Source organism: Babylonia areolata, chromosome 25 (genome assembly GCF_041734735.1).
Source record: "Babylonia areolata isolate BAREFJ2019XMU chromosome 25, ASM4173473v1, whole genome shotgun sequence".
Lineage (NCBI taxonomy): Eukaryota > Metazoa > Mollusca > Gastropoda > Neogastropoda > Buccinidae > Babylonia > Babylonia areolata.
The window spans coordinates 7,044,979-7,072,944 of NC_134900.1; the positions used below are offsets into that span (position 1 = coordinate 7,044,979).

At 43.4% G+C, this 27,966-nt stretch overlaps 1 protein-coding gene across 1 annotated transcript; it reads right to left on the minus strand.

Annotated features, from left to right (window-relative positions):
- Positions 1–263: 263 nt before the first annotated feature.
- On the minus strand, positions 264–26,972 carry LOC143299432 (coiled-coil domain-containing protein 146-like). Its single transcript, XM_076612628.1, has 20 exons — positions 26,872–26,972; positions 25,788–25,989; positions 24,481–24,563; positions 23,137–23,346; positions 22,506–22,563; positions 21,639–21,815; positions 20,248–20,321; positions 19,118–19,345; positions 17,224–17,410; positions 16,029–16,124; positions 13,264–13,389; positions 11,678–11,811; positions 10,006–10,170; positions 8,915–9,139; positions 7,978–8,042; positions 6,200–6,492; positions 5,137–5,274; positions 3,005–3,109; positions 1,717–1,860; positions 264–585 (listed from the first exon to the last, which is right to left on the minus strand). The coding sequence occupies exons 2-20, from the start codon at positions 25,977–25,979 to the stop codon at positions 382–384; spliced, it is 2,904 nt and encodes a 967-aa protein (XP_076468743.1). The 5' UTR covers positions 25,980–25,989; positions 26,872–26,972; the 3' UTR covers positions 264–381.
- Between the last annotated feature and the right edge of the window lie 994 nt (positions 26,973–27,966).

The window sequence follows — 27,966 nt, forward strand, 5'->3', positions numbered from 1 at the left end:
CAACTTTATCATCTCCAAGGAGAAAATCACCAGTTTGCTGTCAGTGCAAATCTCACAATCCCCCCCCCCACCTCACCCCCTACCCCACCTTTTTCCATACCCCATGAAACAGTGGCTATAGAGCAAACTCCTCTTTACTTTTGTCAACAAATATGACAGCAGTGAGCACAAAAATGAAAAAAGGCAAAAGTGGTGAGAAGTTTGCTGCATGAAAAACAGTGATGCAAAGGAGGTTGTTGCTGTTTTCTGTTGTAAACATATAAGACTGTGCAATTTTTTTTTTTTTTTTCAACAACAACAACAAAAAGAAAAGAAACTGAGGTAAGAAATACATACAAAACTTTATATCTAAAAGCGGTTGTTAAAGACGTCCACTTGACATTAGATTTCAATGGGTTTAGGCACAGGTTTGCGGATGTGTCTCATGGTGGACCCGGCCTCTGTGGGCTTGAAAGGAGCATGTGACCCGTAGGGCCGTGGGATGGGCAGTTCACTGTCATCGTCAGGGATGTAAGCGTTGGGCCGCGGGTCTGCCGAAGTGTAAACACCTCCAGCCAGTTTGTACTGCTCCTCTTCTTCCTCCTCCTGAAAACATGATTTTTTTGCATTTCTTTTTGTCACAACAGATTTCTCTGTGTGAAATTCGGGATGCTCTCCCCAGGGAGAGCGCATCGCTATACCACAGCGCCACCCTTTTTTTGTATTTTTTCCCGCGTGCAGTTTTATTTGTTTTTCCTATCGAGGTGGATTTTCCTTCAGAATTTTGCCAGGAACAACCCTTTTGTTGCCGTGGGTTCTTTTACGTGCGCTAAGTGCATGCTGCACATGGGACCTCGGTTTACAGTCTCATCCGAATGACTAGCGCCCAGACCACCACTCAAGGTCTAGTGGAGGGGGAGAAAAATTCGGCGGCTGAGCCGTGATTCGAACCAGCGCACTCAGATTCTCTCGCTTCCTAGGCAGACGCGTTACCTCTAGGCCATCACTCCACTCATGCTGGTAACAAGATATAGCGTGTATCAGGAGCCACCATGGCAGACTGGGAAAAGTGTTGGACTTCAGATCCAGTGCTCACCAGTAATCAGAGTTCCAGACCCTGTTCTGGCTTGGTGTCAGGTCCTTGGGAAAGGCACTTTACTCGGACTGTCCTCACTCTACTCAGGTTGTGAATGGGCACCTGACTGTCAGCTGGGGAAGGTTAAAACAGCGGAAGGACAGGATTGGGCCCCGCCTTCCTATGCTGATCCCTAGACACTGTGGTCATGATTTCACTATTCCCATGGCCTGAATAGGCTATGGAACCTTTCATCTAAATGCTATTACAGATAAGTGTCTCACATATAGTGTGAGCCGTATTGCAATGGAGCAAAGTACCTACAAACAATGTGTGGTGTGTGTGTGTGTGTGTGTGTGTGTGTGTGTGTGTGTGCGAGCGTGGGCATGTACTTGCACTTACATGTTTATGTACATGTGTCAAAAATCCTACTACATGCATGTTTGTGTAAGATCTCTGATTCGTGTCTGTACTGTACATTAAAGTACTATCCCCCTCCACCAACACTGTGTGTGTGACCCCAGCACACTGGGGAACAAAAGACCTGTTCTGTTCTATTTCTGTTCCGCACCTCCTGTGTCACCCATGCACCTGGCCCACAAACACGCACACCCCTCCCCCCACCCCCACCCTTCCAACTCCCCTCCCCCACCACCACCCACCAGTCTCTTCTCCTCCTTGTCCTCCAGGCGGCGCCGCTCGTCGCGCAACATTCGCTCCCACTCCTTCTCCATCGTCAGGGACGGCGGCTCTCCCTTCTCCATGCGCAGGTAGCACTGCTCCAGGTCACCCTCTCCCTCTCTCACCTGCACACAAAAAAACCCCAGAGCTTCTCTGTAGAATTTAGCCAGCATGCCTGGCATATCTCCCTCTCTCTCTCTCACCTGCACAAAAAAAAACAAACAGAGCTTCTCTGCAGAATTCAACCAGCCTGTCTGGCAAATCTCCCTCTCTCTCTCACCTGCACAAAAAAAAACCCAGCTTTTCTGTACAATTTAGCCAGCATGCCTGGCAGATCTCCTCACCCTCTCACTAACCTGTACCAAAAAATTAAAACTTAAAAAAATCTTCCCTGTAGAATTTAACCAGCATGTCTGACAGATCTCCATGCCTGCTCTTTCACCTGTAGACAGGTATAATGAAAAAAAAAAAACAACTTCTCTGTAGATTTTAGCCAGGGTATCTGTCTGTGAAAAAAAAAAATCTGTCTTCATCTCTCTCTCTCTCTCTCACCCTCTCTCTCTCTCCCCCTCCATCCCCCTCTCTCTCCCCCTCTCTCTCTCCCCCCCTCCATCCCCCTCTCTCTCCCCCCTCTCTCTCTCTCCCCCTCCATCCCCTCTCTCTCCCCCTCCATCCCCCCCTCTCTCTCCCCCTCCATCCCCCCCTCCATCCCCCTCTCTCCCCCCCCTCCATCCCCCTCTCTCTCTCCCCCTCCATCCCCCCCTCTCTCTCCCCCTCCATCCCCCTCTCTCCCCCCCCTCCATCCCCCCTCTATCTCACCCTCTCTCTCTCCCCCTCCATCCCCCCTCTATCTCACCCTCCATCCCCCCTCCATCCCCCCCTCTCTCTCCCCCTCCATCCCCTCTCTCTCTCCCCCTCCATCCCCCCCTCTCTCTCTCCCCCTCCATCCCCCTCTCTCTCTCACCCTCTCTCTCTCCCTCTCCATCCCCCTCTCTCTCTCACCCTCTCTCTCTCCCTCTCCATCCCCCTCTCTCTCTCACCCTCTCTCTCTCCCTCTCCATCCCCCTCTCTCTCTCCCCCTCTCTCTCTCCCCCTCCATCCCCCTCTCTCTCTCACCCTCTCTCTCTCCCCCTCCATCCCCCTCTCTCTCTCCCCCTCCATCCCCCTCTCTCTCTCCCCCTCCATCCCCCAGTCTTTCTCTCCCTGTCTCTGTATCTGTCAGTGTGTTCCCTCTCTGCTGTCTTTCCGGGTGCCCTGTGAGTGCCTCACCTGTTGCTGCAGCTGCATGGCTTGAGCCTGAGTCATGGACACCTCCGACACCAGCGCCATCATTTTACGTGTCGCGTCTTTGATCTTCCCCTGCGTTTCATTCACCTGCCCAAAGGAGGATGCAGATGAGGATACTGGGAGTCAGACATGGGCAGGATGCCACATCTCAACACTGTACATTTTCTACAAAGACATCCCTGTAAAGATGGACAGGACACCACATCTCAACACTGTACATTTTCTACATCTCAATACTGCATATCTTTCTACAAGACATCCCTGTAAAGATGGACAGGACGCCACATCTCAACACTGTGTATCTTTCTACAAGACATCCCTGTAAAGATGGACAGGACGCCACATCTCAACACTGTACCTCTTTCTACAAGACATCCCTGTAAAGATGGACAGGACGCCACATCTCAACACTGTACATTTTCTACAAAGACATCCCTGTAAAGATGGACAGGACGCCCCATCTCAACACTGTGTATCTTTCTATAAGACATCCCTGTAAAGATGGACAGGACGCCACATCTCAACACTGTGTATCTTTCTACAAGACATCCCTGTAAAGATGGACAGGACGCCACATCTCAACACTGTACCTCTTTCTACAAGACATCCCTGTAAAGATGGACAGGACGCCACATCTCAACACTGTGTATCTTTCTACAAGACGTCCCTGTAAAGATGGACAGGACGCCACATCTCAACACTGTACCTCTTTCTACAAGACATCCCTGTAAAGATGGACAGGACGCCACATCTCAACACTGTACCTCTTTCTACAAGACATCCCTGTAAAGATGGACAGGACGCCACATCTCAACACTGTACATTTTCTACAAGACATCCCTGTAAAGATGGACAGGATGCCACATCTCAACACTGTACATTTTCTACAAAGACATCCTTGTTAGGAAAATGCTCCCAAGACTCCAGAACTGAATAATATGACTGAAGGGTGTAAGCCACTTAGTGATGAAGCTCTACAACGTCTCAACAGAACGATGGCACAGAGAGAGACATGAAAGACACAAAACTGCAACACTGAAAACTAGTCAGTCAATCCATTCATAAATATGTAAACACAACAATGGCTGAATGGAAAAATAGGAGACTAGAACTAGATACTTGAAATGGCAGAACTGAATGAAAAAAGAAACAAAAAATGAAAATGATAAATTCCTATCCAGATTTTTTTTTTAATCCATTTAATATGATCAAGATACAAGCAGTGTAACTTTTTAATGAAAGAAATAAAAGAAATTATCATCTTTACTTCTAAAAATCATTTTGCATCAGAATCTATCAATCGTGAATGTAAAATAGATCTATCACATCTATGTTTAACATCAGATTAGAAGCCACCTGTTTTCCCCTTTCACACTTTGAAGGTGTCGAAGTATACAGACTCATACATAGGCACATGCTACACCAAATCTGCTGTAAAAAAACAAAAACAACAACACCAAAAGAAAATAAGTGAATAAATAGAACAAATAAAATGAGACAAATGCCTGATGTTGGCATGACCTCAACACACTGATCAGGTCTCAGTGTAGACAGTATGCCTGATGTTGGCATGACCTCAACACACTGATCAGGTCTCAGTGTAGACAGTATGCCTGATGTTGGCATGACCTCAACACACTGATCAGGTCTCAGTGTAGACAGTATGCCTGATGTTGGCATGACCTCAACACACTGATCAGGCCTCAGTGTAGACAGTATGCCTGATGTTGGCATGACCTCAACACACTGATCAGGCCTCAGTGTAGACAGTATGCCTGATGTTGGCATGACCTCAACACACTGATCAGGCCTCAGTGTAGACAGTATGCCTGATGTTGGCATGACCTCAACACACTGATCAGGCCTCAGTGTAGACAGTATGCCTGATGTTGGCATGACCTCAACACACTGATCAGGCCTTAGTGTAGACAGTATGCCTGATGTTGGCATGACCTCAACACACTGATCAGGCCTCAGTGTAGACAGTATGCCTGGTGTTGGCATGACCTCAACACACTGATCAGGCCTCAGTGTAGACAGTATGCCTGATGTTGGCATGACTTCAACACACTGATCAGGTCTCAGTGTAGACAGTATGCTCTCTGTCCCGTTACCTTCTTGGCCAAGGTGAGGGTGTCGTCCTTCCCCACTTGGGCCTTGTTCCGGATGCGTTCCACCAGACGCTGCACTTGTTCAAAGATCAAATCCTTCTCCAGGAGCTGCTCCTCCTTTTCAGCCAGCCGGGTTTCCAGCTAAAACAGAAAAAGTAAAAAAATATATATATATATATATATACTTAAAATCAAAATCTTACAACCACTTCCTAGCATGCCTTTGTGAACAATGACTGAGCAATGGCCGAATGAATAAAGCAGCCCAAACAGTTAAGACAGTCCCGAGTTCGATTCCTGCAAGAGGAACTGCTTTTTTCGTTCCCTCTTCAGTCAGACCCTGAGTGGTGCTCTGGGTGCTAGTCTTTTGGATGAGATGATGACCTGACTGGTTCTCCAACATGGAGCACAAAGACAGAATGTTTTAGAGCCAGCAAGCTGCGACAGTACACTTCCAACCATTAGCAAACATTTCAACAGCCAGATTTTGAATCCACAAACGATACAAAGCTTCCAACAATCACACACACAAACAGGCAATATTGTAACAGCTGATATCAATCGAACTCAGCAACTGATAATAAAAAAAGGTAAAAGTAGAAACAAATATAATGAACAGCCCAACAACACAAAACATGTATGCAAAATATGCAATGTGACAATGTGCACATACTCTGTTATCAACACCTAATCCATAAGTACACCAACCAAACCATTGTGCTCACACACACACACACACAAACTCACTCCCCCCCCCAACCCCCCCCCCCACCCCCCCCCCCCCCCCCCCCCACACACACACACAAACACCCATGCCCCACCCAAACTCACCCCCACCCCACACCCCTGCACACACACACAACACAGAGACTGACATCTTCCTCTTTGGTCTGGATTTTGGCAGGGCTGAGATCTATGCACTGAAGGAAGCAGATGTGCACACACACACACACACACACACACACACACACACACACACACACACACACATCCACCCTACTCACACAAACACACACATACTATCACCCCCCCACCCCTCACCACCCACCCCCACATACAAACTCACATCCTCCACTTTGGTCTGTATCTCGGCGGGGCTGGGGTCGACGCCCCCCAGGAAGCGGACGCGCTTCTCGTCGTAGGGGTTCTCCAGCTCCTTCTCCAGCTCCAGCATGCGGTCCTGGCACTGCTGCAGCTGGATCTGCAGCGTCACCAGCTCCGACTCCAGGTGGCGCTTGCTGGGCATGGAGCGCTGCAGCAGCTCTCGCGAGCGCTTCTCCTCCTGCAGCTGCATCTGCAAGAAGCGGATCTCCTCCTCGCGCGCCTTCAGCTCCACCTCTCCATTGCGAATCATCTGGTCTGTCGACAGGAAGAGATGGAGAGTAGGGAGGGGTGGGGGCATGGAGTTCAGTCATCTGCTGACTGGATGCTGGGCTTCCGCATGGTAAGTTATTAGAAATTCTGTTGGGTTCTGGGGGCGTCCGTTCTAGCGCTGTTGTTTTTGTGTTTTGTTTTTTAAGGGGCAGTGGGGGATCCATGACTGAACTCACATTTCACTCTAATGCTTCACATTCTAATGCCTTTTTCGTCATAATCGTCCAGGTTTCTGGCGAAAGAAGCGGGTAAAGGAATACAACTCTGTTTTGCAGCTGATGATCCTGGCATCATACTGAAGCTCCAACAGACAATTTTCACTCTTTTACTGTGTTCATTCCAGACATGGTTACAACGCCCCAGGGACACACTTGATCAGCATGCATTTCCATCATCAAAACATCAGGGATGCTTATTCATGCATTATGCAACAGAGGCCCTGGGTTGGCCTTGTCACTTTCTGTGTTCCATATGTAATCAAGTTTCCTCCATTTGTTTCTGATTATCAATGGTCATGTTAGTTTTATAACTTTCTGAACTCTGTCTACTTCTTCTTCTTCTGCGTTCGTGGGCTGCAACTCCCACGTTCACTCGTATGTACACAAGTGGGTTTTTACGTGTATGACCGTTTTTACCCCGCCATGTAGGCAGTCATACTCCGCTTTCGGGGGTGTGCATGCTGGGTATGTTCTTGTTTCCATAACCCACTGAACGCTGACATGGATTACAGGATCTTTAACGTGCGTATTTGATCTTCTGCATGCATTTACACACGAAGGGGGTTCAGGCACTAGCAGGTCTGCACATATGTTGACCTGGGAGATCGGAAAAATCTCCACCCTTTACCCACCAGGCGCCATCACCGTGATTCAAACCCGGGACCCTCAGATTGAAAGTTCAACGCTTTAACCACTCGGCTATTGTGCCCGTCTGCTCCGTCTACAATAATCCTTCATTATGTTGCTTTTTTTTTAGGGTGGGGTGTGGGGGTGCGGGGGGGACGGGGATGGTCTGTTTGTTTCTTTGACTTCTTGATTTAAAAAAAAAAAGAAGTCTATTTAGCTTGGTTTCAGTTTTTATTTTTCATGTGACAGCTCGCACATATGTTAGTATTTGCACATGTGTTTGTGTCTGCATGTACGTGTGCTTGTGTGTGTGTGTGTGTGTGTGTGTGTGTGTGTGTGTGTGTGTGTGTGAGTGTGTGTGTGTGAATGTGTGTGTGTGTGTGTACTTATATCTGAACATATCTTTGAAAGAGTCATTTTAAAATAAAAAATTACTCCTCAATTTGTTAAAAGACAAAAACAATTGTCAGCAACCGTTATTGTAATACATAGTGATAAATTCTTTTTATATTCCCAGAAAACATGATGTGGTAAAGCATCTAAATACAGCAGTCCTATAAATAATAAGCACTACATCTGCCAAGTTACCATACAAAACATGAAAACAGGCTTCCCCCAAAATTACCTTGGATGTTCACTTTTTCATAAAAGACGCACACCTCCTCATTGCGTTCAATCAGCTTAATGCCCCTGCAAGTAAAACGCTGAATGTTTACAGACATGTCAGTTAAGAAAAGTGCTTTACAAGCATTAACATCATCTACTAAAGTATTCATAAATTATAGTCAGTTGTAAACAGCTATTAAAATGGTGCCCATCATACCTTAACTAAGCATATCAGATCTCAAGCGGCTTACTGAGTTTCAATGCTCATGCATGAAAAAAACATAATCATCATCATCATCATCATCATTTATATAGCAGTTACCCAGCAGCTCTAAACTGAATAAGGAAGAGGAATAAAATATATAAAACATGTGCGCACGCATGCACACACAGACACACACACACAAATAGTGAAGGAAAGGTGGGGGGAAAAGATCTATTGACTGAAATATTATTTGAGCTTGCTTTGCCATTCTGCTTTAAAAGCTGTTTCAGCAAACACATCAATTTTTTTTTTTAAAAGGACCACTAGCACAAACAACAACAATAGCATTGATAATGATTATGTGTGTGTGTATGTGTGTATTTCAGAATGCGTGTGAGCAAGCATGTGTGTTCTGTGTATGCATGTGTGCATGCATGTGTGCGTTCTGTGTGAGTGTGTGTGCATGTGTATGTGTGTGTTCAATTTCTTATCTTTTCCACTGAGAGATATTAGTGTGTGTGTGCAAGTGCATATGCATGTGTGTGTGCATATGCGTGTGAATGTGAGTGTGTGTGTGTGTGTGTGTGTGTGTGAAATTTAACATCTTTCCACTTTGAGTAATGTGTGTGTGTGTGTGTGTGTGTGTGTACGAGCGCATGCGTGTGTCAATGCCTGTGCATGTACATGTGTTTCCAGAATGCAAAACATCCGCCCAGCTGTGCAGCGGCGGCGGCCCGTCCCACCCACCCACCTGTCGTTGCGGTGCTGCACGTTCTTCTCGTAGCGCTTGCGCAGCTTGACCATCTGCTCCTCGCCCTGGTTGATCATGAGGTTCAGCTTGGCCATGTCCATCTTCTGCTGCTCCCGCTTCTCCCGCATCTCCTCCTCCAGTCGCTGCTGCTTGGCCATCTCGTTGCGCAGCCCGTCGCGGATCACGATGCTGTTCATGTGCTTCAGGCGCTGCTTCTGCAGCAGTCTGCAAACCAGGTGAACCAAGTCTGCCGTGTTGATCACTGTCGTTCGTGTCCGTGTCAAGTGTGTCAATGTATGGTATGAGTAACTTGTTCAGTTCACTTCAGTTACTCAAGGAGGTGTCACTGCGTTCGGGGCAAATCCATACAAGCTACACCACATCTGCTGAGCAGATGCTTGACTAGCAGCATAACCCAATGTGCTTGGTCCGGCCTTGAGAGTTACGTAAAAAACACAGAAATAAAAGGCAAAATGTTAACCTGAACATACCAGGTGTTAAAAGGTATGTGTATGACGGTCAGTCCTAAGATCATGACAAACAGCACAGGAGGCACCTGCTGTCCTAACTACCTGGGCTGGAGAGTGGAATGTGTCTTGCCCACTACCTCCCCACTCTCTCCACCCACAGGGCTTTGGGACAGTCAGTGTTGCCAGCAAACCAAGAACCACAGCAGCAAACAAAGAGCTGTTCATGATCTTGACCATTCTGCTTTTTGTTCTGTAATCACTTGTACTGAGATTGCTTGAGATTGTCATATCTGGTCATGTTTTGCAGTTTCAAAACTATAAAACTGAGGAAGAGTTTAAATATCATAAAAAAAGAACAAAGTTGATATTAGGATATTGTTATGCATTTTTCTTTTCTGAATCTCTCTCTCTCTCACACACACACACACACAGTACACACACACACACACACACACACACACACACACACACACACATGTACAGTTTATTCAGTGTGTTTGACATAAGCAGTCTACATGCTGAAAACCTCTTATTCTGGCAGGTTTTTTGGTCTGATTTCTTTTCCCTGTCTCTCATCGATTTCTTAACGCTATCAGAAGCGTCACTGAAAATGAAACCCACCTGTCTTTCTGCATGACAGCAGTGCGTAGAATTTCAATTTCATTCTGCAGGATTTTGATCTTTTCCTTCATCTCTGCCGCCTTCTGGGTGCTGGTCTGAATCAGGTTGACACACTTGTTACGCTCGTTCTTGATCACGTCGTACAGCTTGGCGAAATCCTTCAGTCTATCACACACACACACACACACACACACACACACACACAAACAGGTTAATACAACCATGTCTATCCTCATAAGCTTGTTTGCATGCATATACAAACATTGCTCTTTTTGTTGTTTTTTTAAGTGGCTGAAAGTATTACAGGACCCAAACTCTGTCTTATGAGTTCATTTCTAAAATAAAGTTACAATAAAGATAAGATAAGATCAGATTAACTTTATCATCTCCAATTAGAGAAATTTGGTCAGGTGCATTGTCACAACAAAGACAAGTAAACAACATGGAATCCATCACTGTAAAAACAACAACAACAACAACAGTTATTAAGATTATAACGAAGACACAGATAAAAAAAATATCACATGCACTGTTTCATACATTCATTCCACACATTGCAAGCAATATTTCAAAATGTAAAAAAAAAAATAAAAAAATAAAAAAAAATTATTTTGAATAATTATGATTGTGAGTATAGCATACTGAATTGCACACTGACTATGATCAAGATAAGAATAATTAATTATCTCACAAAGATAAATTGGCAAAACACAACCAGACACTCAGTACACATATACATTCACACGCGCCCGCACGGAAACATTAAACATTATTTGATTAAACACGAGAAATAAACGTATATTTTCAAATAAAAGCTGTATGTCTCTCTCTCTCTCTCTCTCTCTCTCTCTCCTGACAGCCTGATGACGCAGGAAAGGCCTTGTCTCATCACACACTTCCCCACCCATGGATACTCAACCTGTGTCACTGAGACAATTTTGAGTATTTCATTCTTCTACTTGTTCATACTGTTCACTTGTTTTGATACTGAACAACACGATAATCATGATTTTGGACTACAGCAAGTGCAGATACCAACTGTGTTGCCATTCATAAACTCTGTGATCCCAGTTCAAGACCCCATCTCAGCATGGTGATTTGTCCTGGGGAAAGCCACTTTACTCCTTCTTCTTCTTCTTCTGCGGCTCCCACGTTCACTTGTATGCACATGAGTGGGCTTTTACGTGTATGACCGTTTTTACCCCGCCATGCAGGCAGCCATACTCCATTTTCGGGGGTGTGCATGCTGGGAATGTTCTTGTTTCCATAACCCACTGAACGCTGACATGGATTACAGGATCTTTAACGTACGTATTTGAAGGGGGTTCAGGCACTAGCAGGTCTGCACATATGTTGACCTGGGAGATCGTAAAAATCTCCACCCTTTACCCACCAGGCGCCGTCACCGTGATTCGAACCCGGGACCCTCAGATTGACAGTCCAACGCTTTAACCACTCGGCTATTGCGCCCGTCGCCACTTTACTCCGATTCTCCTCGCTCCAGCCGGGTGTGGACAGGAACCTGACTTCAGCAGGAAAGGTTCAAAGAGGGGGATGGGGAGGAGTGAGCTCCACCTGACAATGCTGAGCCCTGGACACAGTGGACATCAGTTCACTGGCCCTGCGGCCCTACCCACTGACACAAGTAGCAGCAGACAAGAGCGGGCCTCACTTGATCTGCATCTCCTGGAATTTCTTCTGGTGATCCTGAATCTGCAGCTGTTTAGTCTTCAGGTCTTCCACTGCACGGTGATAGCGCATCTCCGCTCGCATGAAGTCACGTGCTTTCTGTTCACGCTCGTCAGCCTGCACAACAGAAGCTGATGGATAGGAAAGACAGTTCTCTGTGTGATATGACTCTTGTTTCAGTGTGTGCGTGTGTGTGTGTGTGTGTGTGTGTGTGTGTGTTACTCTGTGTGTGTGTGTGATATTGTGCATGTGTGTGTGCTGTTGTGCATGTGTGTGTGTGTGTGTGTGTGTGTGTGTGTGTGTGTGTGTGTGTGTGTGTGTGTGTATTTATGTGTGTGTGCTGTTGTGCATGTGTGTGCTGTTGTGCATGTGTGTGTGTGCTGTTGTGCATGTGTGTGTGTGTGTGTGTGTGTGTGTGTGTGTGTGTGTGTGTGCTGTTGTGCATGTGTGTGTGTGTGCATATGTGTGTGTGTGTGTATTTATGTGTGTGTGCTGTTGTGCATGTGTGTGTGTGTGTGTGTGTGTGTGTGTGTGTGTGTAAGTATGTGAGTGTGCGTATGTGCATGCATGCACATGTGTGTTTATATACATGTGTGTGTGTGTGTAAATGTGTGAGTGTGTGTGTGTGTATACATGTGTGCATGTGTGTGTAAGTTTAGAAGAACAATGCTAAAACCTTCCACATCAACCCTGGCCTACAATGTTGATGGCAATTTACCAACACAACACAAAGATTTTCGAAAATCACTTGTGCGGCAATACTTCACGCTAACGGGAAAGCACTTAGTGTCTTCCTGAATGTTTGATGGCAGGAAGATAGCTGGTACCAGGGCGTACAATCCACATCCTCAAAGCAGTGCTTCAACTGGAGACAGTAGGTAACACATCCTCAGAGCACTGCTTAGTGTCCGATGTAAGAAACACTTGACATAAGTGTTTCTGTGAAACACACACAGCTCTCAACCACACGACTCAATGCCATAGATGTGCTGCATTGTCATTGTCATCATTTATAACTGGGCTTTCTCCTTCTGTTCCGTATCAGTTACTTTATGCAGTGCATGTTTCATTTTGCCCCCTGTTTGTTTCGCTTTCTATCGGTCTGTGTTCCACTGCAAGCATTATTTTGTGTGACTAAGGTATTGCTGCCTGGATTAATCTCTCTGTTCAGTAATGATCTCTGTTTCTAATTGGAGTACGTTACATTTTGCCCCCTATTTGTTTCACCTGTTATCTTCCCCTTCCATTTCAAGCGTTGTTTTGTGTCACTACAGCCAGTTCAGCTGGAAATGTTAGACAGCTGATTGTGTCTGTGAGCTTGTGCTTGTTGCTGTACTCCAGTCACCTTTGTTTTAGGATCATTGTCATCATCATAATTAGGTCTACATTACTACAGGGAAACAGTCAAATATGAACAGTATTCATGCTTTGCTTCATTCACCACAATTTTGTCAGGACCTTCACTATATCATCATTTTTACAGAACTTTTTCTCTCTTACATCCAAATCACACACACACACACAAAGTCAAAAACAAAACAAACCCCCCCAAAAAGTGAGTGGTCTGACCTTGATGGCGGCCAGTCGTGTGAGCTCCACGACCTCAATCCGCAGGTCGCTTTGTTCGTACAGCAGGTTCTGCTCCTCTGCGGCGCTGGCCTCCAGCTTGACATGCTCCACTGCTGTCAGGGAGTTCTGTCAGCACACCACACACCAACACTTCACAACTTGCCACCAAAAGGACATTTTCTTCCTAAAATTACGTTTAAGTGACATACTTACCGTGACTCACTAGTGCAGACTCCGGCAGGGGTCCGATTCCTGTCCTGTGCAAACTACTACCTGCCTATGCAGAGAAAACGAAAGTAGCTACGGCCGATAACCTCCCAAAGTAGGTTACATCCCCTTTGCACCCCTGACTAGCGCCCTCTGTTTTTTTCATGTGCCTATGGAGTTCCATAACTTACTGCCTGCCAAGTCTACAGGAAGCGTTCTGACCCTTTATGGATAAACCCTTTCTTTTTCAGCAACACTCTACAACTTGCCGTCCTTCTGACATGTCATCACTAGCTACTAATTTTGCTAGTTTAACAATGTAATTTTTTCATGTGCCTAAGTAGTTCCAGAACTAACTGCCTGCCAAGTCTACAGGAAGCATTCTGATCCTTTAGGGATGAACCCCTTCTTTTATTAGCCACTGTTTTCCCATAACATGGCAATCTAGGCATCACCTTTCATGCGAGCAACACCTCTCTCAGATTTTAGGATGGAAATTAGGAAATATAACTAAAAGCAACAGAACTGTGTCTGTGTATGGTTTTGTGTAAATGATGCCACAAAAACATGACAAGACACACCATCCGAGCTTGCTTCATCTGTATGGGATATGTTTAGTGATTCCATCAAACACACCACATGAGCTTGCTTCATCTGTATGGGATATGTTTAGTGATTCCATAAAACACACCACATGAGCTTGTTTCAACTGAATGGGATATGTTCAGTGATTCTATCAAACACACATGAGCTTGCTTCATCTGTATGGGATATGTTTAGTGATTCCATAAAACACACCACATGAGCTTGTTTCAACTGAATGGGATATGTTCAGTGATTCCATCAAACACACCACATGAGCTTGCTTCATCTGTATGGGATGTGTTTAGTGATTCCATCAAACACACCACATGAGCTTGTTTCAACTGAATGGGATATGTTCAGTGATTCCATCAAACACACCACATGAGCTTGTTTCAACTGAATGGGATATGTTCAGTGATTCCATCAAACACACCACATGAGCTTGTTTCAACTGAATGGGATATGTTCAGTGATTCCATCAAACACACCACATGAGCTTGTTTCAACTGAATGGGATATGTTCAGTGATTCCATCAAACACACCACATGAGCTTGTTTCAACTGAATGGGATAAGTTCAGTGATTCCATCAAACACACCACATGAGCTTGTTTCAACTGAATGGGATATGTTCAGTGATTCCATCAAACACACCACATGAGCTTGTTTCAACTGAATGGGATATGTTCAGTGATTCCATCAAACACACCACATGAGCTTGTTTCAACTGAATGGGATATGTTCAGTGATTCCAAAGACACTTCACCTGGGCTGCAGCAACTGTATGGGATATATACATTGAGTCGACACTATCTCTGCTTCGGAGTTTTATAAATACAGAGTCTCAGAAAAGTGCAAACACACTCATGCAAGTGCACTCACATGCAGACATGATATGTGCATGCATGTGCATGAACACACATGCACACATACACACACATACAGGCACTCATGTGAGAGATTAGACAGTGAGAAATTAGAAGTTGCTTAAGAGGGCTATGTACCTTTCAGGAATACGGCTGCAATAAGCTGCAATAAAGGTACAGGCCTCTGACACACAGAGACCCAGACACAAAGACATACGTGTCTTATAATTAACTGTGGAGTTTGGCCAATAGAAGGGATCGCAGCAACCCTAAAAAAAATAACTCTGGCATTGCAGACAAGGAATATAAACAACCATCCCTTCCCATGCTGACAGGCTCCACACTCTGTCTCTACTTCCCTGGCTCTCTCCTTGCACACACTGACCCCTCCTGTCCCTTCCCAGGCTGACAGGCTCCACACTGTCTCTACTTCCCTGGCCCCCTCCTTGCACACACTGACCCCTCCTGTCCCTTCCCATGCTGACAGGCTCCACACTCTGTCTCTACTTCCCTGGCTCTCTCCTTGCACACACTGACCCCTCCTGTCCCTTCCCAGGCTGACAGGCTCCACACACTGTCTCTACTTCCCTGGCTCTCTCCTTGCACACACTGACCCCTCCTGTCCCTTCCCAGGCTGACAGGCTCCACACTCTGTCTCTACTTCCCTGGCCCCCTCCTTGCACACACTGACCCCTCCTGTCCCTTCCCAGGCTGACAGGCTCCACACTGTCTCTACTTCCCTGGCTCTCTCCTTGCACACACTGACCCCTCCTGTCCCTTCCCAGGCTGACAGGCTCCACACACTGTCTCTACTTCCCTGGCTCTCTCCTTGCACACACTGACCCCTCCTGTCCCTTCCCAGGCTGACAGGCTCCACACACTGTCTCTACTTCCCTGGCCCCCTCCTTGCACACACTGACCTCTCCTGGCCCCTCCACCTGGACTCTCTTCACACAAAGACCTCTCTGTACTGCAGCCTACAGCAGAACAGAATCAATTGTTTCAGATGTGCTGCCAGTGTTCTCTCTGGGATGCAATGAACTAACCTTACGACACAGGTATGCACACGCACACACACCCCACACCCACACCCGGTGTGACAACCAACCTGTTGAGCCAGAGCCCTCTTCGTCTGCTCCACCTCTTTCTGGAGTTCCTCGCGCTTCTTCTGCTGAGACTCGTCATCCCGTGGTAAGGCGTTCACCTGGAATCACGCAGTGTGGTGGTTCTTTTTGTGTGACAAAGCTGATCATGGCGCAATGTGTTCTCTATGTACTGTGCTGAGTCAGTTCATCTCCGTTGCATGGGAAAGTGGGAATGACATCATTGGTGTTTGTGTTAGGGCTTGTTCATATGTTGTAATTCATATACTAATACTGAAGCATTGTGTCAATAATATTATTAACAGTATTTGTCTGATAATTTGCATTATTTCCTGCAATCCTCCTCAGGACTTGACAGTGTCAAATAATTTCCAAACAGATTAACACATCATCACTATATGCTCAGTATGTTCAAAGCTATGTTACTCAATTTCTATTATGTTTTATACTGTTGCTGTTGCTTCATGAAATATGGAAAGCATATGTTTTATACTGTTGCTATTGCTTCATGAGATATGGAAAGCATATGTTTTATACTGTTGCTGTTGCTTCATGAAATATGGAAAGCATATGTTTTATACTGCTGCTGTTGCTTCATGAGATATGGAAAGCATATGTTTTATACTGTTGCTTCATGAGATATGGAAAGCATATGTTTTATACTGTTGCTGTTGCTTCATGAGATATGGAAAGCATATGTTTTATACTGTTGCTTCATGAGATATGGAAAGCATATGTTTTATACTGTTGCTGTTGCTTCATGAGATATGGAAAGCATATGTTTTATACTGTTGCTTCATGAGATATGGAAAGCATATGTTTTATACTGTTGCTGTTGCTTCATGAGATATGGAAAGCATGTGTTTTATACTGTTGCTTCATGAGATATGGAAAGCATATGTTTTATACTGTTGCTGTTGCTTCATGAGATATGGAAAGCATATGTTTTATACTGTTGCTTCATGAGATATGGAAAGCATATGTTTTATACTGTTGCTGTTGCTTCATGAGATATGGAAAGCATGTGTTTTATACTGTTGCTTCATGAGATATGGAAAGCATATGTTTTATACTGTTGCTGTTGCTTCATGAGATATGGAAAGCATATGTTTTATACTGTTGCTGTTGCTTCATGAGATACAGAGAGCATATGCGAAACACAAGCAACAGCAAACCAATCACTGGCCAGTTTTACATTACCTGAGCCTTCAGTTTTTCAAAGACAGTCCTGGTGTGGTTCAGTCCCTCTTCAGCCACTTTGAGCTGCAGTTCAGCTTTCTTCAGGTTGCGAGTATCCCGCTCTTTCTCTCTGCTCTTTCTCGAGTGCGAGTCATGCTGGTTTTTCTTCTCCAGGTAGATGTGTCTCAGGTTCATGTCCAGAGTGGCTCTGTAAACACATCATGCACAAAAAAAAAGTGCTGATTATTGGTTTGAACAGAATGTTTTCTATATGTGGGAAATGTCACATTACACCATGGTTATAGGCAAACAAAACAAAAGGAAAAGTATTGATGGATGTCTTCAACATCAACACTTGACCTCTTGCCTGCCTTGGGTCATGAGACTTACGTCCCTTTTGTTGTACTGTTGTATGCCTACAGGACGTAACTCTCGCATCCAAGTTGCATCAGCAATTCACGCTTGAAAGTTAAAGGGAAACAACCTACTCTGTTTCTCCCTGTCTTCCAGAAGGTTGTTTATATCCCTTGGACTTGTGTGGCAAGTACTGTATGACTCGTAGGCAGCGGGAAATTCCAAAGTCACTTGCAGACACAGTTGGTCAAAATTGTGCTGTCTAACAAAGGATCAATCATGGCTCATTTTTCGAAGGTTTACAGCCTTAAAAGTGCCTCAGCAAATACTAAAAGACATGGACACTGGGGAAGAAAACCCGTAAAGCAGTGAGGGTGGTGTTTCAGGTACACATCGGGTGTATGATGACAACAGTCACAATCCACTCCGTGACACTGAGTGAAAGTAACAGTGACGTCAGTTTGGTGCCCAGACTGATCAGTCAAAGTCTGTATAGCATGCCTGGAGTAAAGTAACAGTGAACGTGAACCAGTTGCCAGTCACTCTACACGTGTAGCTTGAAAGGGAAGGGGTGTGAGGACAGTGGTGGTGAGGCAAGCTGGCCACCGGGGGGTGGAGGGAGAGAAGGCAGTGGAGGGAGGGAGGGCGGGTGCTATCTGTTGGCTGGGTGCCAACACACAGCTGGGTGGCTGCTATTTCAAACACCGCTGTAATACTGGGCCTCAGGCTTCAACAAAAACAAATTTGACTGGTAATCCTGGAATTAATTGTGAGGCAGATGATTTTTATCCACTTAATCTCCTTTTAATTAATTTCAATTTCCACTTAATCGACTCAGATTTAAAGCAACAATAACAACGTTCAATATAAAAGAATAATAATAACTTTATCACCTACTTAACGTACAATGTATGAGCAATCACGCGATATTTCGAGGACATATCTTTGTATTTGAGGAAGTAGCAGACTTTTTTTTTTTGCACTCAGGTGGAAACTCCAAGTTTTTCTTTGGCACACAAGAATGCAGCATTGTTAAAACATTTGGCAGGCAAAGGGATAAACAGGGCATGATGTAAAAATTATAAATCAACATTTTCAAACTCTGATAGAAGTTTCTCAAAATTGGTCTGTAATTTACATACACTATACAGCAAGCACACACACACCCATCATCTATTACATCAATTCACTCACACCTCCCTATTCCTCTCCAGTGCAAAAACCAGTGAACCTCCCTCTCTCTCCCTCTATCTCACCAACACTCCACCCAAGTCACGCTCACTGTCATGTCTGTATGTTCACATTCAAACTGATATACACTCAACTCCTGTAGAATTAGTTCACATGATATCATATTCTACGGAGGCAACATCAAACAGAGAATACTGGTCAGAGCTCTGAAACACGGAAAGAGGGAGGAAGCCTGCTTGCATCTGGAGCTCTTTTCTGTGATAACCTTCTTTTCAGGGATGCCAGGAAAGTCTACAACTGCCAAACTTTGCCACCCACATACTTATGTTTGAAGGCCACAACACTGACGCACATGTCTCCACAGACCCACCTGTCTCCCAGCAGCACAGCCTCTCTCTCTTTGGCCAGCTCGTAGTCCTTGGTCAGCATGTCCAGTTCCCGTGTCCTCTGGTCCAGCAGGGAGCGCTGCTTGTCCAGCTCCCCGTCAGCCTCCATCTTCTCCTCCTCCAGAGTGCGGCGCCGAGTCTCCACCTGTTTGGCGGCGTCCGCCAGTTCTTTGTACTCTGTGTCCTGCTGCGTCAGTTTGTTGTCCACCTCACTGTGCAAAGAAAGGAATGAGAAAGCATGTGTTAGGAGGCGCCACACAGAACGGGTCAGGTATTTGAACTGTGATCCAGTGTTCACCAGTGATGAGGGATGGAGGCCCAGTTTCAGTATGGTGTGCTGTCTTGGGGAAAGGAACTTCACTCCCATTTTCCATTAACACAGCTGTTAATGGATACCTGACGTTGGTCAGCGAAGATTAAAATGGCAGGAGGCCCTTGGAGCCTGTAGTCCTGCAGCGAGCCTTAGACACTGTGGATGTAAATTCACTGTCTCTCTGGCCGTAACAGGCTATGAGGCCTTTAACCTATTTAACCTTTACATGTACATGATCTGACTAGCCATGTTTTAGTCTATGTTTCTTCTAACTTGATTGTGAATCCATGACATTAGGGGATAACAGTCATCTTTCTTGTTTGAGTGAAAATCTTTATCTGTCATGTGCAGGAATGGTATTACAGATCCAAGCTGTATCATTCTCTGGCACAGCTAACCAATCATGGAAAACCTCAATAATTTCTGTATGTCAATATGTTACTGCCTGCACAGTAGTAATGAAGTGAGGAATTAAATGCTGCTTCTGGGGACTGTCTACTGTTTAAGAATACTGATGCAATAAAGGTATAGGCCTCTGACACTACTTCAAGGGAATACTGCCATTTATAGTGATTTTGGGACAAAACAGTCATCTTATTCTGAGGCACATTCCATTCAGACTATGTATTTACAATGACCACACACACACACACTGATAAAATTTGCTTTACTTTAAGGCATCTTTGTTTGACATCAGCCGATCTCCTTATTCACATAAAAAAACAAAATAAAGGGTTACAGCAATAAATATTATCATTATGACAAAAATGCTCCTGAAAGAACATCATTTTCATCACTCACTTTTTCTTCCGTGCAATCTTGTCCGCCTCTTTAGCAATTTGACCTGGCTGAGAATTCTGTGTCGCCAGGTCCGCCTGCAACATGCACAATGCCCTCCATCCAGCGTCAAATACAAAAAGGTTGTTGGCATCAATGTGCACATTTGTTTTCAAAATTCTCCTCAAAAGTTTAATAGGACGATTTTGCAATGATGACTGTCACACACAAAAAAAGACATTTGTCTGCAAATGATATGAACAACATTTGTATTTGTATTTGTATTTCTTTTTATCACAACAGATTTCTCTGTGTGAAATTCAGGCTGCACTCCCCAGGGAGAGCGTGTCGCTATACTACAGTGCCACCCCTTTTTTTTTTTTGTATTTTTTCCTGCGTGCAGTTTTATTTGTTTTTCCTATCGAAGCAGATTTTTCTACAGAATTTTGCCAGGAACAATCCTTTTGTTGCTGTGGGTTCTTTTACGTGTGCTAAGTGCAAGCTGCACGACCTCGGTTTATCGTCTCATCCGAATGACTAGTGTCCAGACCACCACTCAAGATCTAGTGGAGGGGGAGAAAATATCAGCGGCTGAGCCGTGATTCAAACCAGCGCGCTCAGATTCTCTCGCTTCCTAGGTGGACACGTTACCTCTAGGCCATCACTCCACAGTACCACAAATGGTACCCATCACACACACAAAAAAAGACATTCGTCTGCAACTGATATGAACAAGATGTGTGAGGCACTAACACCAATGGCACCCATCCCCTTGCCTTGGTTTCTTCAGTAGGTGTAGTATGAAGAACTATACCCTGAAATGAAGGAATATGAAAGGTGGCTGGACTCCACTTACCTGCCATACTTCCAATTCTGTCACCAAGAAAGGCTCGCATTTGGTTCACTATACATCAAATCATTGTAAATTACATAACTTTTGGTCACCTCAACAGATTGCCTTGTGTGAAATTCAGGCTGCTCTCCTCTCGGGAGAGTGTGTCATCACAGTGCAGAGACGTCCTTTTATTTTCTCTTCTTTACTGAATGCAACTGCATTTGTTTTACTATCAAAGCGGATATTTCCACAGCATTCTGCGAGGAACAGCCCAATTGCTGACATGTGCATACTGCACATGGGACCTTGGTTTATCATCTCATCTGAATGACTTGCACTCAAGACTGTGACTTGTGTAGTGGAAGGGGGTGTGGGCAGCGGGGAATGAAAAGTCCAATACTTATATGGAGACTGGAACCTATGCACACCGGTTTCCTAGTCAGGTACCATACCAGGAGGCCAGAACTCCACATGCCTGTCACACACACACACACACACCCACACACACACAGACACGCACACAGACACACACACACACAGACACAGACACAGACACACACACACACACACACACACACACCTTCAGTCTGTCCAGCTGGTCCTCCAGGTCTTCATACTCCTTCCTGTCAGTGGCGTACTGGCGACTGGCCGCCTCCAGGTCTTCCCGCAGGTTCTTGGCTTCCATCTGACGGTTGATGATCTCCTTGCGCATCTCTTCCGTGGCTGCCTGCAGCTCCTTGATCTTCTTCTCGATTTGCTGTGGGTGGACAGACAAGAGGGGGAATGGACTGAAGCTTCAATTAGGACACTGGCCTCTTTCTCTGCTCATCCTCATTAAAGCCGTTAAAGGCAATACATCATCATATGCAGTTTCATTTTTAGGATGTGAATATTAGGCATTATTAGGAGGCACACAATTCTGTTTTTGCTTCTTTATTTCTTCTTCTTTTTGTTTGCTTCGTTTTATTGTTGTTCTCTTTATAATTTTATCTTCCTTTAAGATCTAAAGATGCTTTGTAGTCTTTTGACAAATCTTTAAAATGTACTTGTTTTGGAATATAACATTGTCATGAATTATATTTTATGCTGATATGAGCCTGGTTTTTCACGCTTATCAACAACATAATTATGAATAAAAACATTTTGCTAGCAAATTTAACAGTTCTCTGAAATATCTTGTGTGTATACCAGCTTTAATTTCTGTGATCCAATACCACATAATGATAATCATTTCTTTGGAGAGAAACAGAAACTGAAATCTTTACAAATTGTTCTTCTTTCATTCACTCCATTTATCTATTTTAGTATTTTATCATCTATCTGTATCGAATATTTATCAATTCATTCTCCATTTAACAAGTTACACAACATTCCAGCCTCCTTTCATATCACACTGAGTTCAGAGACAAAAAGAAGAAATGAATAAACAAACAGAGAAACAGATTACCCCTTGTTTTGGAAGACGCTCATATTCTCGCTGCAGAATATCCCTCTCCTCAGTCAGACTGAAACATGAAAACACAGAAAACATGTGTTCAACTGATAAACACTGACCACACAATGCACATCATTGTCATTCAAAATGTCCTTTTCTTTTGTGTGGTTGTTTGCTGGCTTCTTTTCTTCATTCACAGATCAGTTTAGATCACAACCAACACAAGCCTAAATGCTTCTTCAATATGGCCAAAAAACAAAAACAAAAAACAAAAAACACGAGCCTATAGGCACTTACACATTTCAACATACGAAAAAAACACGACCAAAACACCCACATCATGGCACACATTCACACACCATCCAACACAAACAGACACACACACACACACACACACACACACACACACACACACACACACATGCACACACTCACAACAATGGTGCGCACACACTCACAAATGCACACACACACACACGCATTCACACACACACACACACACTTCCACACACACACACACACACACACGCATTCACACACACACACACACACTTCCACACACACACACACGCACACACATGCACATTTGGACTTGCATGTCCCAGAACCCAGCTGGTACCAATCCGGCAGTGTGAACACTGACCTCTCCTTCTTGTACTCCAGTTGGTACTCCCGCTCCTGGGTCTCGGCCAGTTCGTTGGTGTACTTCAGCAGCTGTTCCCGCAGTTTGGCCGTCTCTGTGTTGTAGGCCTCAGGGAAGTTGTCTGCCCTTTCCAGCTCCACCCTCTGCCGCTCAAGCTCCTGCGTGAACTCCTTGGCTTCCTGGAGCAGCCGTGTTTCACTTTCCCGTGTGCTGTCCAAAGCGGAAGACATTTCTAAATGATGCGGGGTACATTATAAGAATACAACAACAATAACAACAACAACAATAATAATAATAATAATAATAACAAGACCAAAACGATAACAATGATAATAACAACAATAGTGCATTTCCTTTGTGCTTTCAAACCTCTCAAATTGCTTTACAATAACACATTCAGTCAGACACACACACACAGACAGACACAGACAGACAGACAGACACACACACACACACACACACACATGAAAGAAATAAGACACTGATCCACACAATACAGATATGGAATGGGGTGCCTTAATGCTAACAGCATACATTAAGTGCTCAACCAAGAAAATCAAAGTTATGAACAAAATATCAATTCGTTTAAGAAACAGGAGCAGTAATACTCCAAACAGAAATTTAACCCAAAAATCAAACAGCAATGAAAATCTGATTTCTACACATCAAACTGTGTTTTGCTGATGGTGATCACAGTTTGCTTATTTCAGAGGACACAAGACATGTCAGTCAAATGTAGTTGTTTTTGTTGTTGTTGTTTTGTTTTTGTTTTTGTAAATTGAATTTGTTTGTGTTGTATGAGTTTTGTGTACTCTTTTTTTTTCTTTTTTCTATTTCTTATATTTGTATATTTTTGAAAATCAATAGACTGTTCACAGACACAAAAATGGGAATGTTCAAGAGTCAGGTTGTAAAGAAACACATGAAACAGCAGTCTTATCAACTGACTTAAAAACCAGCAACAGAAGTATCATGCCCACCTGCTCTACCTCCCCTCCCTCTTCAATGCCTTCAAAAAAACCACAACAATAATCAAAACAGCAGTGCGGACAGTCTATCTTACAACTTCACCAACTATGTGAATTCTTTCAACATGGTTATATACTGTGTGTGAGAAATGCAGTTCACATGTGCTGAGCTGATTCAGCTTTAAAACTGGGAACATCACAAAAGGAAAAAAAGAGGGCCTGTTTACTTATGCACTGCTTACTAAATCACAGAACACTGACAGCTGACCTCAACTATTTTTGTGCAAACACCATACAATTTCCCCCCTCCCCCACAAATATACGTATTTACTTGCCATGATACCAAAAAGCTGAACTGAGCTGCTGATTCACATACCTTTTTAATGTTTCATGAAGTTCAGAGTATTTCGCTTTCAGCATCGCCACCTTGGTTCCTGTCAGTTTTCCCTCCAGAAATAACTGAAAAAGAAAAAAGTGTTTAATATACAGTCTTCACGTGAAAAGGAAATTTGTCAGAAGCAAAAAAAAAAAAAAAAAAAAAAAAAATGAAGCATATGCTTTAACATGTTTATGTGCATGTGCACAAACATACACTCATATACTATGCTGAGCACACACAAACACATCACCTTTCTCTTTATTCATGTTTTAATCACCTGGCCAAAAAAGTTGATAAATATATATTCCTAAAGAGAGAGAGAGAGTAGTATAGTAGTATAGTGTTACTACTACTTCTACTATTATCATCTTTATCATTACTGACATTGCTCTTATTCATTTCATGTTTTGACTACATAATTATTCATACATAATTTTTGCCTTAACATTCCAGTCCTTTTGTCCAGTAACTGACAGATAAATGATCCAAGTCTTTCATTTTTTCAGTCTATACTTTATCCGTTTATGACTTAATTAATCATTTACTACACTAAACCTTCTTAGCGAGGGAACAAGTCATAAAAATATAATAATGATCATAGTAATAATAATACAATATACAGCACACCAGCAACAACAAAAACAACAAAAATCTAAATCACACCAATACTTACCTGCTTTCCTACAAAATATCTTGCCACATGCAGCCTACCATCCCCCCCCCCCCCAACACACGCCCTATGGAAAAGATAGGAGTGCTTATATCTCTTTTCTGGGTATGTTTTTGAAGTGATATGTGGAAGGGTGTTGGTGTTGGTGGCGTGTGATTGATTTTAAGTGACATGATTTGAGGAGTGCATATTTGGGTAAGCGACTAGTTTTAAGTTTTGTGATTGGCTTTAAAGTTTTGTGATTTAGTTTTTAAGTATTGGGATTTTGGGGTGGAGTATTGTGATATAATATGTGCATCACTTAGGTATTGTGATGTATGATATAAAGATGAGTGTTGTGTAGTTTGTGGTGATTTTCTGAAGATATGTTAGTATCTGAGTGTTTGGTTGGATGTCTGTCCACAGTTATGCATGGAGAGTTTTCATTTTTGTGTATTTGGTTTACATGTCGGATTTTGATATTGTGCAGCACAACATAGCATGTTTCACAAGGAAAGGCAGTGTTTGGTTCCCTGTCTGTGTAGGGTTATGCATCTAGGTTTTGTTTCTGTGGGTGTAACAAAGGAACCTTAGTTACAACATCATTATCATTACAGGAAGCAGTGGACACCGTAGCCAGACTGCCAGGCCTCACCTCATCCAGGCACTGGAAGGCCGGGGAGGAGGACACCTCCACCTGGCTCTCCTCCTGCTTCAGGACCCGGGGCGGGAGGGGGGCGATGGCTGGGGTGTAGTCCATGGCTTCCTCCTCCTCCTCCTCCCCTTTCTCTGCCACCCCATCCTCCTCTTTCACTGCCACTGCCTTCTCTTCCTCCTTGTCACTCATGTTGTCCCACCTGCAGCATCAGGCGTCAGTCAGTCACTTTGATTAGTAATAAGCAAGGTAATGTGATAAATAAGTAAAAATATACATCAGATTTTTATTTTCAGTATTTGTGTGTGTATGCGTGTTTGCATGTGCATGCATATATTTGTGTGTCTGTGTGTGTATGACTATGAGTGTGTGCATGCAAATGCATACATGATTGTGTGGACATGTGCATGTGTGTCTACTGTCTGTACGACTATGTTTCCACCTTAATGCATGAAGAATCTGAAACAGACTGTGCGATACCGAATGTGCTTGACAAACACTTTATATATATATATAATCAGTTAATACTGTATGAACTCTATGTTTGTATGTTTCATGTCATCATATATTTTAATAAACTGTTTTATTTCATCATAAATAAGAACTTTCGTAACATTCATAAACATCTATCACAGTATTTCAATCAATATGTTGTATGGAAACGCATATCAATATAAAATTTACACAACTAATCCTACTGATCTTTCTAATCAAAACATACTATTTCCTGACTCACTAAAAATCACTAATCTGTAATCAGTGCCTGTGGTATATTCTAACAGATAATCTAAAACTGAAAAGAATAAGTGTGTGTAAGTTAAAATGAAAACAACAACAACAACAACAACCAAAAACAAAACAAAAAAACCCAACTCCAGAGAGGAAATCAATGAATAATATAGCTGACGGCACCAAGCCGTGATAATCTCTTGTGTCGGCCATGATTAAACTAACATCATCGGGCGGTGTGCAATGAGTGGGTTCGAGACTGGATGCGCTTGTTTTACGAGCTGTGAAGCAACTGATCAATAATTCAAGACAACACACTGCGACAAAAGACTCGGAAACAATAGACAGCGCTTACCGTTGCGTGACCAAACGCCCTCAAGACAGAATCCTTTCACATCATCAATAATTTTCCGAGGACGACACTGTCGCCCATGGTTGTTGTTTCTGTTACCAAGTGCTTTGCGCATGCTCCGATCGATCGCGACATACGGCAGGCCGAAAAAAAAGTAGAACTCCTCGATGAATTCTTCAGTTCTGTTTGCGAAGTATAATTATGCTGCTTTTACTCATATAAAACCACAGAGAGAGAGATATATATAAATACATAGTAATAGAAAATAACGACGAATCTTTGCGTGTTGACCGTTCCGACAAACACAAAATGGTTGCACTCCACAACTTCGCCATACTGTCAAAAACATTGTGCGTGAGAAAATAGTCATTCAGTGATTCACAATGCATTGTTCATACCCAGTAATTTCACTGAATTGCAAGCAAGAAAAAGACTTGAGCACATCACTTCCCTTTCGCAGTTTCTCCATTTGGCCCCTTTTTCGCACATGATAATGTACAAGATGACAAGTTGCACTTTTTCACAAATTAATGTGCCCATTCCTATCTGTGCCTTCCCATCGCGATCTCTACGATCAGCTTCAGATCCACTCTATTTCTGCAATCGTTATTTCTAACAGCCAACAATCGATAGTCACTCTTTGACTCTCTTCACTGTGGCTGTGCTAAAATGTTTTTAAAGTCTTCTTCACAAGTATCACAACAAATGGGTCGACTCAAAAACCAGTTATCAATCACTCTTAACGACAATCTCATTATCCATATACACTACACTAACCCAACGCGCTTAGTCAGGCCATGAGAGAAAAAATATAATAAAATAAATTAATTAAAATAATGAATAAATAACAAAACAAAGAGAGAAGTAAATGAATTCCTTTTTTTTTTTTTTTTAAAGAAAGTAACTAAAAAATGAATAAGAAATAAATAAACAAATAGATGATTAAGAAATAATTTAGAAAATGGTAAAATAAATGAAATAAAATAAAAATAAATGAATAATCAAAAGAGAAAAAAAAATAATAAAAAGACACTAATGATAATAAATAAACAAACAAGCAAATAAATGTAAAACACACACACACACACACACATACGC

Bases quoted from the DNA above. Each gene is read 5' to 3' on its own strand.
- LOC143299432 (XM_076612628.1), bottom strand. From the start codon at position 25,979: ATGAGTGACAAGGAGGAAGAGAAGGCAGTGGCAGTGAAAGAGGAGGAT. The intron at 19,346-20,247 runs GTGAGTGATGAA...TTCTTTGCACAG, and splicing joins AAGATTGCACGGAAGAAAAA to TGAGGTGGACAACAAACTGA. The intron at 17,411-19,117 runs GTGGGTCTGTGG...ATGTGTTTACAG, and splicing joins GCTGTGCTGCTGGGAGACAG to AGCCACTCTGGACATGAACC.